This window comes from Drosophila ficusphila, unplaced genomic scaffold (assembly GCF_018152265.1).
Source record: "Drosophila ficusphila isolate 14025-0441.05 unplaced genomic scaffold, ASM1815226v1 contig_197, whole genome shotgun sequence".
NCBI classification, from domain to species: Eukaryota; Metazoa; Arthropoda; class Insecta; order Diptera; family Drosophilidae; genus Drosophila; species Drosophila ficusphila.
The window spans coordinates 9,063,631-9,078,792 of record NW_025064091.1 but is presented as its reverse complement, the minus strand read 5'-3'; the positions used below and the strand labels follow the sequence as shown (position 1 = coordinate 9,078,792).

General features: G+C 47.4%; 1 protein-coding gene across 7 annotated transcripts; it reads right to left on the bottom strand.

Moving 5' to 3' along the window:
• Window positions 1–51: 51 nt before the first annotated feature.
• LOC108091177 (protein transport protein Sec16A) lies at window positions 52–14,687 on the bottom strand. Of its 7 annotated transcripts, none has more exons than XM_017190228.1 (13): window positions 14,500–14,687; window positions 9,922–13,044; window positions 8,289–8,579; window positions 6,652–7,105; window positions 5,851–6,593; window positions 5,531–5,795; window positions 5,318–5,467; window positions 4,737–5,249; window positions 3,932–4,285; window positions 2,147–2,331; window positions 1,556–2,082; window positions 935–1,193; window positions 52–873 (listed from the first exon to the last, which is right to left on the bottom strand). In XM_017190228.1, the coding sequence occupies exons 2-12, from the start codon at window positions 13,035–13,037 to the stop codon at window positions 1,057–1,059; spliced, it is 6,735 nt and encodes a 2,244-aa protein (XP_017045717.1). In that variant the 5' UTR covers window positions 13,038–13,044; window positions 14,500–14,687; the 3' UTR covers window positions 52–873; window positions 935–1,056. The 7 variants fall into 7 exon arrangements, with proteins under 7 accessions (XP_017045717.1, XP_017045718.1, XP_017045721.1 ...); XM_017190229.1 differs by having other exon boundaries at window positions 52–870; XM_017190232.1 differs by lacking the exon at window positions 3,932–4,285.
• Between the last annotated feature and the right edge of the window lie 475 nt (window positions 14,688–15,162).

The window sequence follows — 15,162 nt, the reverse complement described above, 5'->3', positions numbered from 1 at the left end:
AAATGCATTTTCAATTTAAACAAATATTAAAAAAAAAAAACAGAAAAACCATTTAAATTGTTCTAAAGATACATTTATATATATATAATTGGAATCATTTGCATATTTCACACCAATCGTAAGAAGAGACACAGAGAAGAATACATTGTGAAATAGAAACCAGGGAGAACAATTCGTTTGCTTCTTAATCGTTTATCAATCCAATATCAACTATATAGTTATAGAAAACAATAGATAGTAGTATTTAGATGCGGAAAGTACAGCAATGCATAATTAGGGTGAATTCCGAATTAATGTCTGACCTCCTTCTTCGAATACATATTCATACAGCTAAACAAAAAATAATCATAAAAACTATGCAACATACAAAAGAAACATGTATATATATATATAAACAGAAGTCGGGAGAGAAAGGCAGGGGGCGTTCGGGGATATAGAGGGCGGGCAAATCGGGAATCAAGGGGGCGTATAGTTAACATAGAGGAAATTTACATATATATTTCGCTAGTCGTACATTAATCGCTTTCTTCTTCGTTTCCTCATTTAATCATTCACTAAACGTTAAGACATCGATCGCACACACACACCCACGCGCACAAATTGGTAAAATCAGGTGTTTAATTTAGTTAGGTGAGTTAATTTAGTAGACACACAGAGATAGGACAGACAGACAGAAGGTTTGACAGAGTCTAGTAGAAGCTTGAAAGTATCGCAGTGCCAACTTTCCCCTTGGTGGAAATTGGCCAGTTTTTCTCGTCGGGATGTGTGTTTGCTTGTATATTTTTAATGCATGACTGTGCGTGTGTGCGAGTGTGTGTGTGTGTGTGCGTTTGTCGCCGGTTCGAAAAGGTTTTACGTAGTTTCGAAGTGCTGCTGCAAAGAAAGAGTAACCCCATCAATCAGGCATCATCCGCTGTCATGCGTCTCAACTCACATCTAGTTGGCATTTGTGGCAGCCCTCTCCTCTCGTCCTCGCGTCCTCAAATCCTGAACACCCTCCTCCTCTGCTGGCCGAGATCCCGAGGCTCCTGCTGCTGATGCCAGAGCTCAGATCCCCTACTGCTGTCCGGGGACAAAGTAGCCGCCCTGCGGCACCGCTGCCGGCGCCATTATGGGGGCCATCACATTCTCCGTTGGCGCCGACATGGGCGCCCCCGAGGGGTTGAACACATCCACGTAGGAGTTCTTCAGCGCTGCAAATGGATAAGTAAAGGTTTGCATTGGTGTAACTATACAACAATCGGTTTTTCGTATGATTGCTAACTTAACTTGAAAAACCTTGTCTAAATGTTTCATGAGGAAAACGGTTCGTTAAAATTACTTGTATTATCTATTAAATTTCTCATATTTTCTGAATGATATTTGTATATCAAGAGCTGAATTTGATTTTTAGCAATATAAAATATTTATAGAAATTAACATTTCCATACAAATTTAAATTAGATAAACAACATTTAATAATTTTAAACTAAGCCTAAGGCTCTGCAAATAAATCCTTGAATGTTTCTATTTAACTTTAAAATTCCACATATTCATGATTGGATGGTTAACTTACTGCGGTTGCGTTGCATCTTGAACATGTTCGACTGCAGCTTGGGCTGGGGTCCGCCGGAAGTGGCCGCGGGATTGGGAGCCGCCGCCGCTGGCACCGGAGCAGGTGAGGGAACGGGCAGTGGCGCCGGCGACGGAACCGTGGGAATCATCTCGGGCGCCGGAGCAGCCGTGTAATCAATGGGACTGCCGTACATTTGCGGCTGAGACGGAGGCTGCGTGGGATCCATGAGAGGAGCGGGTTGATGGCCGGCCAACGGATTGGTGGCCAACGGCGGTTGCGCTGCTCCCAGTCCAATTCCCGCTGGTGCCCCGGGCGGCATGCCCATGCCCAGATCGCTCATCTTGGGCGGCGGCTTAAAGCTCTCCGTCTCGTCCACGCTGCCATCGGTGTTCGTCCAGCACTTGCGCTCCTTGTCCCAAACGATGGACGGATTCTTGTCGTCCGGCAGGATCATTTGGTTCTTCGGCTTCAGCGACAACTTGTTCCAGAGTCCGCCAAACCAGCCAGCGTTCTGATTGCCAGGTGCACTGAAAAGGTATTAAGTTGGTTAATATATAATAATAATAGTAGATAGATAAAAGATAAACTTACCCAAGATCACCGCCGGAATTGGCTGGCTTGCCCGACGCCTGCTTTTTGCCTGGTGCCTCGGAGGAGGCGGCTCCCTGCGAGGGTTTCTGGCCAGGATGGGCCGCACCACCGGCGCCAGCGTCGTCCTCGTCCCCGTAGCTCTTCGACTTGGGCATGGAGATCGCCGGGCGCACCTGCTGCTGCAGCTGTGATTCGGATGGCGAGATTGGAGTTAAAGTCAAGAAACGGCATTGGATTAGTCTTCTGCGAGAGGCAATCGGTTTAGTCATTAGACATTAGATCTTAGACAGATAAGTATTCAGGTTGGTTAGTAGTAACAGATTGGGTTATGGATTAGTCAAATCGAATCGAATCCAGTGTACAACGTAAACATGGCAAACATAAACTGGCGCAGTCAAAAACGTCTTGCTCACAATTATTATCGTTTAAGGCTTAGTGATAACAGGATTGCTCAGTGGCACTAAAACTAGTTGTGGATTTAACACCTAAACAGTTAAGACAAGCTCCAGGTACAGAAAGCTCCCAGAAGGAAAGCAGCAATGCATTTTCTCTCCACCTCATCTTTCTACCTACTACTTTTTGGATTTGTAAATACTGATCTTTTGCTACGACTATAACTTCTTTTCTGTTCTTTTTTTTTTGCGAGTTTTTCTTTGTTTTTCTTTACAATTTCTTCTTAGATCTAAGAGCCAAGCCATCGTTCGTGGAAGCGGTGCTCCGGTGGCCTCTTCTGGTCGGAGCATCGATGTCGAAGGTTCGCACTGCGGCCGCCGGCTGCGTCTGTTGCTGCTCCTTCTTGCTGTCCAGATAGTTCTCGAACCGACTGAGGCTCTGCTCCACTTCGGAGCACATTTTCTTGTAGTTGAGCGGTATCGCGGGATTGGCTATCAGCTCCTCCATGGACCACACGTGCTGCGGCTTCGCGGCCGCGGTGGCTGCCTCCACGGAACCCACTGTCCGCTCGCTCCTCACTCCCTCCTTGCTGGGCACAATCCCGTACTTGTTCAGCAATTGGTGCGTATAGTAATCGCCGTCATCGAAGCTCTCGTCGTCGTCGGCATATGGGAATAGTTCCTCGTCCGCGTACTCGTCCTCCTCCCCCTCCTCCTCTTCGGCCTGCTCCTCCCCTTCGGCATCCTCATCGATGACAAAGTCTCGGAGCATGTAGTTCCTATAGCGCTGCAAGTCCCCGCGATCCGCATTCGCCTCCGGATCATAGGAGTTGCTCTTCAGCTGGCTCTGTCCCTGATTCAAAGGCATGTCAATGGGGAAGGTTCCATTGAAGACAATGTGCGGCTTCCGCGACAGATTCACGTTTGGCTTGGCCTGCGCCAAGGCCAGAGTGTTCTCCTCCTCCTCCTCATCGAAGTCCAGCTCATTTTCGAACTCCTGCTCCGATTCAGCGATGGTCGTCGGGAGATTAAAGTTAACCCGCTTGCTGGACGGCCCTCGAGAACCTGTAGACGTGGTCATTGAGGTGGTGGGCGCCGTGGGCGTGGCTGTTACTGTGGCTGCTTTGGCGGCGATGAAACGCGTGGGCGTTGTAAGCGTTTTTGGCGTGGCTAAACATGGGCTATTTTGGCTGTTAGACTTTCTACAACTTAGTAATTGATTAGGAATAGCAGCAACTGTTGCTGTTGCTGCTTTTGTTGCTGCATATGTTGCTGCTGCTGCTGCTGTTGTTGCTGCTGTTGCTGTTTTGTTGCTGCTGCGATTGCTGCTGATGCTGATGCTGCTGTTGCTGGTAGCTTGATGTCGTTTATTTGTGTTGGAAAAGCTACTTACATCATTCAAATTGAATGCCTTCGTTGGTGTTGCCGCTGTGGTTGTTGCTGTTGCTGCTGCTGCTGTTGCTGCACCTGTTGCTGGTGTCAACTGGGCAATGGCAGCTGCTGCCGCTGCAATGGTTGCTGTTCGCGATGCCTCCTGTCGCTTCCGCAATGCACTGCTGCTCTTCTCCTGCTTCAAGGCATTCGATTTGAAGCGATTGTTGCCACTGGCTGCTCCATTGCTGCGTGTATGTTGCTCCTGTTGCTGTTGCTGCTGCTTTAGCTGCTGCAACTGTTGCTGCTGTGCCTGCTCTAATATCTGCTGCTCATCCCGCTCCTCATCGTGCAACCCAGCCTGGTTCTCATTCGGCTGCATTCCGTTTGGATAGAGGCAAGTTTTTATTTTGTTGTTTTGTTTCGTGTGCAATTTGATTAGAAACTTGTTAGAAATTTGACGAGTCCCAATGTCTATGGCTATAACACAAGTTCCAGACAGGTCAAAACTCAAAGAACTTAAACAGAATTACATAGAGTACAAAACTAAAACAAAATATATAAGGACGGATGAACAGTCTGCACATTGATCAACTTAAAATAAACTTAAAAGGCAACGAAAGCAACAAAATAACCCTCTGTAAACCAACTGTTTGAAGGGAAATAAATATTCTTCTTTAAACAATAAACAGTTTAAAAAATAAATAAGCTTAAACTGCTAATTGTACATAAACCATCATCTCTCTGAGCAAATGAACGAATGCTATATTACAAGTGCTATAAATGGGAATACAGAGGGCCTAGAAACACTGGGTTCCTGAACCTACCTCATCGCCATAAGGCGGCTGCTGTGTGCCCGACCAGTAATCGTATCCGTAGCCAGGCTGGGCAGCTGCCGGATCTGCTGCTTGACCCGGTTGATAAGCCTCAGTGGCGGGCTCCACTTGGCTATAAGTGGGATTCGGTGGCTGCGCCTGCTGATCGTACTGATGGTGCGCCGCATTCGGATCGTATGGATGCTGGATCGCATTTGGATCGTAGTAGGATGGCTGCTGTTGTCCCTGGCCATAAGGATCGGCCTCTGCCGGCACTTGGGGTGGTGGCTCGTAGTACTGTTGCACTAACGGTTGCTGCGATTCCGGCACAACTTGCTGCGGCGGCGGTGGCTGTTGTTGTTCGACTGGAGGCAACTGCGTTTGCAGCGTGCTCTCCAGATTGCCACCATCGTACTGCATGTTCAGCTCCCTGAATTGCTTGTTCACCTCCGCAAACTGCTGATCGATGTCGTTTTGCTCCTGCTTCTCCTGCTGCAGCTGTGGCAGCTGCTCCTGCTGGGGATGCTGCAAAAAAAAAAAAACATGTTCCATCAGATAATTTAAAACTAGATTCTAGAGAGAGTTTAACCCACCACATCGGCCAGGGATCGCAGCTGACGCAGCCAGGCTTTTTCTTCGGGCGCGGCGCTGTCCTTGCTAGTGGCATTCGGAGGACTCGCAAAGGAGACGCGGTTAATAAGAATGGGATCGTGATAACGCAGACGTTCAGCCAAACCGCAGACCTGTAATAATAAATTTAATATTAATTAGATTACACTTGACAAACAGCAGAAGCAGGAGCTTACCCGCTGTATAAAATCACTATCGTAGCTCTCTGGCTTGAGTTCGATGTGTCTGGCGATTTGCTCCAGATAGTTGGTGCAGCGGAAGTGCTGACCGTAGTCGAGGATGCGCGTGGCCAGCAGGAACTTGTAGTGCTGGAAGTGGGCGATGCTGAACTTGGGATCGAACAGCGAGCGGGCATATTCATAGATCTCCGTCATAATAATCGCCTCGTTGCTGGCAAACTCATTGAAGTACTTGTAGTGCGAGGAGCCCAACAGGATGAGTCTGTAAGCGAAAGGGGTTAGATATCGGGACGAGCAGGAGATAGCAGGAAACCCACCTGGGCACATTTGCGGTTAGAGCAGTCAGCTCCGTAGCAGAACTATCGTAACGACCGAACTCCTCCTGGGCGACCAAGTAGCAAAAGTGTGCGGCATAGATATCGCCCCGCTGGAAGAGCGTGTCGCCGAGGGCCACCACCGAGCTGCGATCGTACTCCGGCTGACGACTCTTGTTCGTCACCAGGATGGAGAGATGCGACCGCCAGTCGCCCCACTGCTCGTCCCTCAGCTGGCTGACGCACGCCGGCGTGTGGCAGCTCTTCATTTGGTAGAGCGTTTGCAGCGGATCGTTGGCCTTGATCGCCCGGTTCAGGAACTTCTGCGCCACATCGGTCAGAGCGTAGCGATCTTCGTAGAGGGCCAGGAAAAAGGCGTGCGTCCACAGGCCGTTGTCGGTGGCCCACTGGAGTGCCTCCTCCACATTTCCGCGCAGCACATAGCTGCGGAACTTGTCCGTGGCCGCCTGTTCCGAAAGCGGAGTCTGTCCACCTGTCGCGGCGGCTCCTGCGTCCGCTCCATTCGATGAGCCACCCGCTTCACCCGTTGCAGGTGTTTCCTCAGTGGCAACAGCTGCTCCCGCATCGCTATCCAAATCGGATTCCTGCGGCTTCTCCGCCGGAACTGCGGCATCTTGCTCGGCATCTGCATCGGGCTCGGCCTCCGCTTCGTATTCGCTGGGATCGTAGGGATACTCCTGCTGGTTCTCCAGCAGCAGATCGCCCACATCCGTGTCAGCAATGTACTGAAAAGGAAATGAACGTGAATTTGAGGTTACAATTTAGATTTAATGCCAAACTCACTCCGTTCTGACGCAGCAGCAGGATGAGCAGGTGCCACATGAGGGCGTGGGAGGCGCGATACTTGGCCACGTTGCCCTGCGGCTTCTTCTGCGTGGCATACAGCACGGTGCAGCCGCGCGTGGGTCCCAGTCGGATCTGCTCCTTGCAGAAGCTGATGATCTTGTCCTTATGCAACTTGCGTCCCTGCAATGGACCCGGATACATGCGGAGCAGGCTGCTCGTTCCGTCGCGAATGCGAGGCGGTGCCACCTCCACGTCGTTGCGCAGCCGTCCGCGTCCGGCGTACTTGGGCTTCACCTTCAGCAGCAGACTCATCGCGTACGAGGCCACCAAATGCGGTCGGTTAAACTGCAGGGGAGTGCGTCGGCGTGGCGGACGAGCTACCGCTGTGGTGGTCACCGATCCAGCGGTGGTCACTCCTCCATAGGTCGGAGGAGCCGCTTCGGCGGCAGATCTGCGATTGATTACGGAAAATATGAGTTAGTACAGTGGAACAAAGATGAATGTTTCGAAAAAGAAAAATAAATTTAATAAAAAAGTTCATGCAAAATCGAAAAAAGGGATTGGAGATTTGGAGAGATCAGAGATCGGGTTTCGGGAGAAGGGACAGGGGTACGGTGGATTCGGGGAAAAGAGAATCCATCAGCTAGGTTGATTTCGACAGTTCCCACTACATGCACCTTTTTTTTAAGTTCTGACAGTATTCTTAAATGCCAACCGCCTGAGAAATGTTATATTTTTATTCAGAGTTTAAAGCCTACACATTCAGTTTGCAATATTTTTGACTTGTTATTATTTGTATAACATTTACATAAATCAAATCTTTTAACTTTTTAGAACAAGATGAATTCCAAGATACTAAGATATTTTGGCAAGCTTAATTAAAACGAAATATTTTTATAAATTTATGAATATTTAAATTATTTTTTGGGATCTTGCTTTAAGTTTTTGTTTGTGATGCATCAAAATATTAACTATTCTTTGATCAATGATTGTTTCAAGAAACCTAAAGCCTTATTAGTTATGTTTGCTTTTATAACAATTGAAGCGAAAGTAAAATAAAAGTTCCGTTAACCCATCCAAAAATATAAGACGAAAATCAAGAGATCCTGCGTTCCAGAAAAGGACAAAGCGAAGAACTATTTTCCAAAGCAGCAGAAGAGTGAGTGCGACAGAGAGGGGAGAAAGTAATGGAGAGAGTGGGCGAGAGGTCAGGTGTTTTGGTGGATTTTGTTTTTTGCCTTAATGACAGAGCAAAGCTGCACAGAAAAAGAGTGAGAGAGGGAGTACGATAGAAAGCGATAGAGCGTTTTTGGATTTGTTGGCTTGTTTTTGTTTTTAATGTTCTCTAATCTTATATTTTTTAGTTTTGGTATACCCTTGCAGAAAATAGGAGATTTATTCGGACGACCTATGATACTTTTAAAAGTATCATTTAACTCTCAAAGTTTAAATGTGGACAAATGTATATATTTACGTGCATTAAACTGATCTTTTGTGCATATTTTAAATTTAAAAGGATCTTAAAAAATTAGTACAACTTAATTTGACTTTTAACTGCAAGGGTATATGAAACTTTGGACTGCCAAAGTTAAGCGACCTTTCTCTATTTTGTTCTTCTTTTTTTTTGTGACCACCTGATATCGAGACCGCACTCGGAACCAGCGTAATACGGTCCGCATCGGGAATTGCGTCCATCGCCGGTCAAATTACTCAGCGAACGGGCACTGGAGATCGGATATGGATGGAACTGATTATAGATGGATCCTCCACGCGATCCGTAATAACTGCCATTATCCTCCGTAGCCGCAAAGCTGGAGTTCAAGTGATCCTCCCTCTGATGCTGTTGTTGTTGTTGCTGGTAGATCAGCTCTTTGTATTGGTGGCGATGGAATTCATTGGCTTGGGTTATGTATGCGTGTGTATACCTGTATATATGTAAAGTTGGGAAGTTTGGGCAGAGAGCACAATTGTTGTTGTTCGAATTGGTTGTGCATTTTGTTGTTGTTGTTGGTTAGAGACGAAAACAGTTTTGCGGTTATTTACGAATTTGCATTAGTTTTTGTTTTTGTTTTGGTTGGGTTTTTGTGCTTTGTTTTAATTAGTAAAACGTACACAACGGAACGGCACACATTGGGAGCAAATTGGAAATGGAATATGGTACATGACGGGATCGGGAATCCAATTGGAATATGTAATATGTAAATGGGTACAACGCAAGGGGAAGAGAAAGCTGCAAGAGAGCGAGCGAGACCTCCAAATCTAATCACTAACTACAAAAATGAGCAATTTAGTTAATTGATAAGATTAAAGCCCAAGTCCAACCTCAACATTTATTGGGGGTGTGGTAAAGAGGAAAGAGAGGAAGGGAGGGGGTACATACAGTCCCATTATGTTAAACAAACTAAGTTAATCATTAGTCTTCTTTGTTCAGCAAACTAAGGTAAAAGTAAAGGAATTAGAGAGCAAAGAGAAACACAACAACTACTTTCAAGATCAAAAAGTTAAGAGCAGGTAAGGTGGGTCAGACTAAGGGTTAAGGTGTAAGGTAAACAAGGATTAAACAAAACTAAAGGAACGAAGGCAAAAATAACACGTTTTTGGGTCTGCCAAAACGAAAAATCCTAAAACTTGCAGAGATTGAAAAAGCTCTAACTTAACATCCTTTCAAATTTTGCATTTTTTATTTTATTCTTTCGAAATAACCCACAATTAAGAGTGAAATGGCGCCGGCCTAACGGTTGTATAATAAAACGCTATCTCTCTATTTTAATGCCTAAAATTTATGGATCATTAAAAAGAGATTTAACACGCTTAACTCTTGTGTCAAACGACGTGACAACAAAATGGACAAGAAATATTTTTAATAAGAAGAAAGAAATAATATATTTTTTAATATATACCTATATTTATATATACAATATAATATAATATATAAGACTGGAAATAATATATTTTTTCTAAATAATCTATAATTTATATTATATTAGTCATCCCAGTGAGATTTAACTTTCAAACCCTCTTTGGTTTTCATAAAACTATACTATGTATGTAGATTTCATTTCTTTAACAATTTGGTTGAATGCAAACTTACATTTTAACTAACCCAAAACCCCGCAAAAACCTTATCTTTCTCAAGAAAAGCCAATGATCTTACTTCTGACAAATACACCCTAAAATCTCTGCAAGTTTCTGGGAAATAATTAAAGGACCAAGCAAATATTAAAAAAAAAAAAAAAAAAAAACAGGATATAGTACTTTGGAACTAACCTTTCTCGTTCCCTGAGCAGGGCGGCTTCACTGCTCCCGCTGACACTTCCTCCGCTCGCGGCGGCCAGATACTGGGCAGGGCTCACCTGTGCCGCTCCGGGCACCAATCCCGGAATGGCCGCGGCACCAGGAACCCCGGACTTCGAGGCAGCCGCCGAAACAGCGGCCGTCATGGAGTTGATCATCTGACCGTAGAACTTGGCGTACATATCGGCATAGGCCTGTGGATTCCGTGACAGCTGCTCGTACATTCCGTACGGATCGAATGGATCGCCGTAATTGCGGCGCTTGCCTGAACCGGAACCACCGGTGCCGCCGCCACCACTTGCACTGCCGCCGTTGGTCCGTTCCTTCTCGAGATCGCTGTTGCGGGAGCTCTTGCGGCGGTACTCCTCGTAGCCATCCCAATTGCGCAGATCCGGATGACGCCGGCGGCCATCTTCCTGACGGCCACCGCCACCACCACCGCTGCGTCCCTGGTTCTCGTAACTCCGCCGACCGCCGGAGGAGCGGGATTTGTCAGCCGAAGGCGGCTGCTTGGTGGAACGCCTGGAATACTGGCGATCCCGATCCCGTTCCCGTTCGTAGTCATCGAACTCCTCCTCGGCGGCACTGCGTCGCTGACGACTGGCCTTGCTGCTCCGGCCGCCGCTACCGCCGGCTCCACCGGCGCCGTCCAGTTCACCCTCGCCCAGGTGATTCATCTCCGGGTTATCCGACTCGCCGTCGTAGCGACGCGAGGTGTCGTAGGAACGATCCTGGTCCTCGCCGCCGCTGTGATACTTGTTGGACCGTCGCCGCCAGTTGCGCTCGCGCTCCCGGTCCCGCTCACGCTCCCGATCCCGCTCCCTTTCCCGCTCCGCCTCCGGCTCTTGGTGGCGACGGGAGCGCGTGGACTCGTGGTTGCGCCTGTGATGCGATTCCCTCAACGATTTGGTCTCATGGTGGCCAGCACCGCGCACCGAGTCCTCCGTCTCGCCGTCGTACGTGTAGTGACCATGGCTGCGGCCGCGACCACTCCGCCTATCCTCCATTAGGTCCCGACGCTCACGCTCGCGATCCCGTTCCCGTTCGCTCTGCAGGAACTCGTCCGACTCGTCCTCGGACTCCAGATCCAACGAGGCATTCGCCCGGCGTCCCGTCGCCGCCCGCTTCTTCTCCAGCTGCGCGGGATGCTGCTGGTGTTGCTGCTGCAGCAGTGGTTGCTGCTGATGCTGATGCTGGTGCGGTTGCTGGGGATTCAGGGGAGCCACTGCCTGCGGCGGATTGCTGTGATGCAGCTGCTCCGGTTCGTCGGGCAGAATCGTGTGATGTACCGATGTCGGAGGCAGTTCGTTCACTGCCGGTGGCTGTAAAGCTTCGCGATCCTCCAGATTCTCACCGTCCAGCACTACTTCTCGCTGCTCCCTCACAGGAAGCGAGACCGGTGCATTCGTTTCCACACCGGTGACCACGCGACGCGGTGGCGTCTGGATGTTGCGCACTTGCTGCTCGCCATCGGAGGTGTCCTCGCCATCCGCCTGACGCTCCTGCATGTGCAGAGCAGCCGCCTGTGCGGCATTCAGTGGCGGTTGCTCCGTGGCTCCAGTGACCAAGCGCTGCTGCTGCGAATCCAACTCCGGCTGGCCCAAAACCAGACGCGACAATCCCGGCGGTGGCAGCAGACCCGCATCCTGGTCCGCCTCGCCTTCGCCCAGCTGCTCGGAGAGGTGGCTCGTCTGCAAGTACTGCGCTCGCTCGTCGTTCGGTGCGGAGAGCACTTCCTGGTTGTCCGGCTCCACGTGCTGCAGCAGCGGTGGTGGTGGTGCGTAAAGTGATGCGGTTGGTGCAGCAATAGATGCAGGAATTGGTACACCTAGAGGAGCTCCAATCGAAGCTTCCACGGGTGGTGCGGCCAGTAAACTGAAACCCTCCCCTTGTGCTTCTGCTGGCAAGCCAAACAGCTGCTCCGGTGGCGGAGCTATCGGGGCCAAAGGAGCCACTGCAGCGGGTGCTGGCGGCGAAGGAGCTTCTCCCGCCGGATTGGCCATTATGTTGACCCGCTTGCTCAGACCCGTGGATCGCTTGAAGGGATTGCCAGCCGCTGGTGTCAAACTGGGCGGCAATGCGGCAGGTGGTGCAATGCCAGCAGGTGGTGCAATACCAGCAGGTGGTGCTGCTGGTGGTTGTCCCACTGAAACCAGTGGTGTTGGCGGTGTTCCCACTCCGGCGAGGGGAGCAGGTGGTGTTCCCACTCCGGCGAGAGGTGCTAGAGGAGCTCCGACCCCTGGGAGATGTGTTGGTGGGGCTCCAACAGCATATAGAGGCGATCCCACCGCGGGAAGTGGTGCGTTGAACGATGCCAGTGATGTTGGTGGTGGTGCCACCGGAGCTGGCTGGTTTTGGAATGCCTGCGGAGGCACAATGGCGTCCAGTTCGGGTTCCTGGCCAAGTTCCGGCGGCGGTTGCGGCTGCTGCGATTGGTGGTGCGACAAAGGCGGCTGCTGTTCCGTTGGCGGCAGCGGCTCCACATTGTTATTCACATTATTGGTGGTGGCGAAGGCTTGCCAACTGCCCGCCGAGGATTGCACGTTGAAGGAATCCTCCAGCAGTTGTCCCGTTGGCTCCAACAGGGCCTCGTTGCTTTTGCTCATGTTGCTGACGCTGTTGTTGTTGCTATTGTCGTTCCAATCGCCCCAGTCACCCCAGCCATCGCTGCGCCCGCCGCCGCTATTATTGTTGTCAAACGAGTCCAGAGCGGTTTCCGCTGGCGCCGGGACTTGTGGCTGCTGGTGAGTGGGATAATACAGTTGCTGCTGCATGCTATGATGTTGCTGCTGCGTAGGCTGCTGCTGCTGCGGTGGCAGTTGCTGCTGCGGCTGCTGCACGGGTTGTTGCTGCTGCTGTCCCGCAAAGTAGTTATTGTAGTTCAGCGATGGTTGCTGCTGTTGCTGGTCCTCCGGCCAGTAATTTGGCTGCTGTTGCTGAAACATTTGGCTGGCGTAGAGCTGCTGTTGCTGCTGCTGTTGCTGTTGAGGAGTTGCATGTTGCTGCTGGGGTGTAGGATGTTGCTGCGGCGCCTGTTGCTGCTGCTGCTGCTGATGCGGTGGCAGCCAGGGCGCGTTGTTGTGCAACATGTTGGAGCTTTAAAAGAAAGAACAAGCACATATTAAAACTCAATAAACAAGCAACGCTAAATTTTAACTTAAATCTGTAAGCCTACTACATACATGTAGAAAAAATATTATTTATTTATTTAGTGGCACAGTCCTACAAATGTCAAAGTTTTCAAAGTGAAAGTCTTTGTAAAAAAAAAGTTCGGTATTTCAATCTTACGTTCTTTTATTTATTATTATGCGAATTGCTTAAATCTCAAGTACATTTTTTATGTTCAAGTAAAAGTATTGTGTCTTAAGTCATATTGGGTTTTCTTAGAATGTTCCAATTCCAAGAATTTCTTCTTTTGATTAATTGAAATTCTATGTTTCTCTCCGGAACTAAGATAAAATTATTATCCTAAATACAATACCGGATCTGCTAATAACTTTTTTAAAGTTTCAGCAATTTTAAATGAAGCACAAATCTTTAGATCTTTTATCCTCGGATCCTTGGAAACTACCAGTGCAACATGCTAGAATTTGCACCATATTGACAGATTTTTAATCATCATCAATTTTCCTCTCAATCTAAAGCCTTGTTGCCTTTGAAAATCGTTTGTATTTGAGCTCCAGAAAACTCGAAAGATCTTTAACCCACCAAGGTGTTATAGGTGTTAAAAGGAGTTTTCGGGGGAGTGTGCAGTTGGTGGTTGTTAGATTTGTGGAGCGGTTCAATGAACGAAACCTGTTTTGATGGAAAAATTACCCGTTTCCCCAGATTTTTCAACAGTTTCAGTTGAAAATTGTAAAGAGCGATGGAAAAGGCACAGATGGGTTTTTAACAATATCGAGTATATGGCAATTACATAGAGCCACAAAGCACGGAAAAGCAAAAGTTAAAAGTTTACGTGGACGTTTGCCATATATTGCCCCCTCTTCACCAACACTCTTCTACTCTTCCTCTTCTTCTTACTCTTGTTCGTTTTGTTACCACCGTTTCGCTCTCTTACTGTTGTTGTTTTTGTTCTCTTGACGCAGCAGGTTTTTTCTGCTTCTTTAACGCCACTGATAATTTTTACACTTGATATTCGGTCCCACCTTTTAAATGTTTTTGACAATTTTTTTAATTATTAACTTTTTTTCTGCCCGTAAGTCAAAAGTGAAAACACTCTCTTGGGAGCAAAAAAATTGGAGCAGTGGTTGGGAGAGAAAGAGAGAGCACTCTCTTGGCGAAAAAGAACCGTACGCAGGGTTGCAATCCGGTGTTCTCTGCAAAATTGACCACACAATTATTTTTACTGGCCATAAAAGAAAACAACACTTGGCAGTTGTCTTTGTCAATTTCTTAATTCTTATAAAAATAAAACAACCAAAACTACGAGAGAACCGTAAACACACACACGGACACAGCCATACGCAACACACACACACAACGGGCACAAGTGTCGATGTCCCTTTCCTTTTTCTCTTCTAATTAGCTTACGCTGCACACTGAACTTACACAAATCGCTTGCTTTATTTACACGCACGTAGTTCTGTTTTTTGGCAGTTGACTAAACAATACATTTACTTGTTTGCTGGTTGCTAAAGCCGACGTCTTGGTTTTTAAACAATTAACTATGAAATTTTTCTCGGTCCGAACGCAGCTAAAATCTCCCAAATGCCAACTCGACTTTCGTGGCGTTGCCAGACTGGCGAGCGGACGGCAACCAGGGAACCCAGATTGGTCAAGGGGTGGAGATGTAAAGTTACATATCTATTTGATTTCGCTATTGCATATTCGTTACTTAAACATAAATAAATAAAATTGTTTGTTAATTACTTCATTTAAATCCCAAAACATATTATTTAGCAGGAAAACTTGTGTCCATTTAAAATTGTAAACATGAATAAGCAATATTTAATTTAAACTGATGCATAAAAAATTTTATGTAAGATAACTTTAATATAATGATAACTTACATCAAATTTTAGTCTTACATCCTTTTTTTTTGGGAATAATCATTTTGGTAGTGATGTCATCTAAAATAAATGTCCAAAAGTTCCTGTTCCTGTTTAAGCACATATTGAAGGTTGTAAAGACATATTTTGTAATTAATTTGTATATTGTAATTGAATTTGTGATACATTTATTAATTCCCAAATTAATTATCATTAGTTTCTT

Excerpts from the sequence above, each read along its gene's own strand:
- LOC108091177 (XM_017190226.2), bottom strand. The coding sequence starts at position 13,037 with ATGTTGCACAACAACGCGCCCTGGCTGCCACCGCATCAGCAGCAGCAG. Across the intron at positions 7,106-8,288 it reads GAGTGCGGTCTCGATATCAG|ATCTGCCGCCGAAGCGGCTC; the intron begins GTGGTCACAAAA and ends AATCAATCGCAG. Across the intron at positions 6,594-6,651 it reads TGCTGCTGCGTCAGAACGGA|TACATTGCTGACACGGATGT; the intron begins GTGAGTTTGGCA and ends TTTCCTTTTCAG.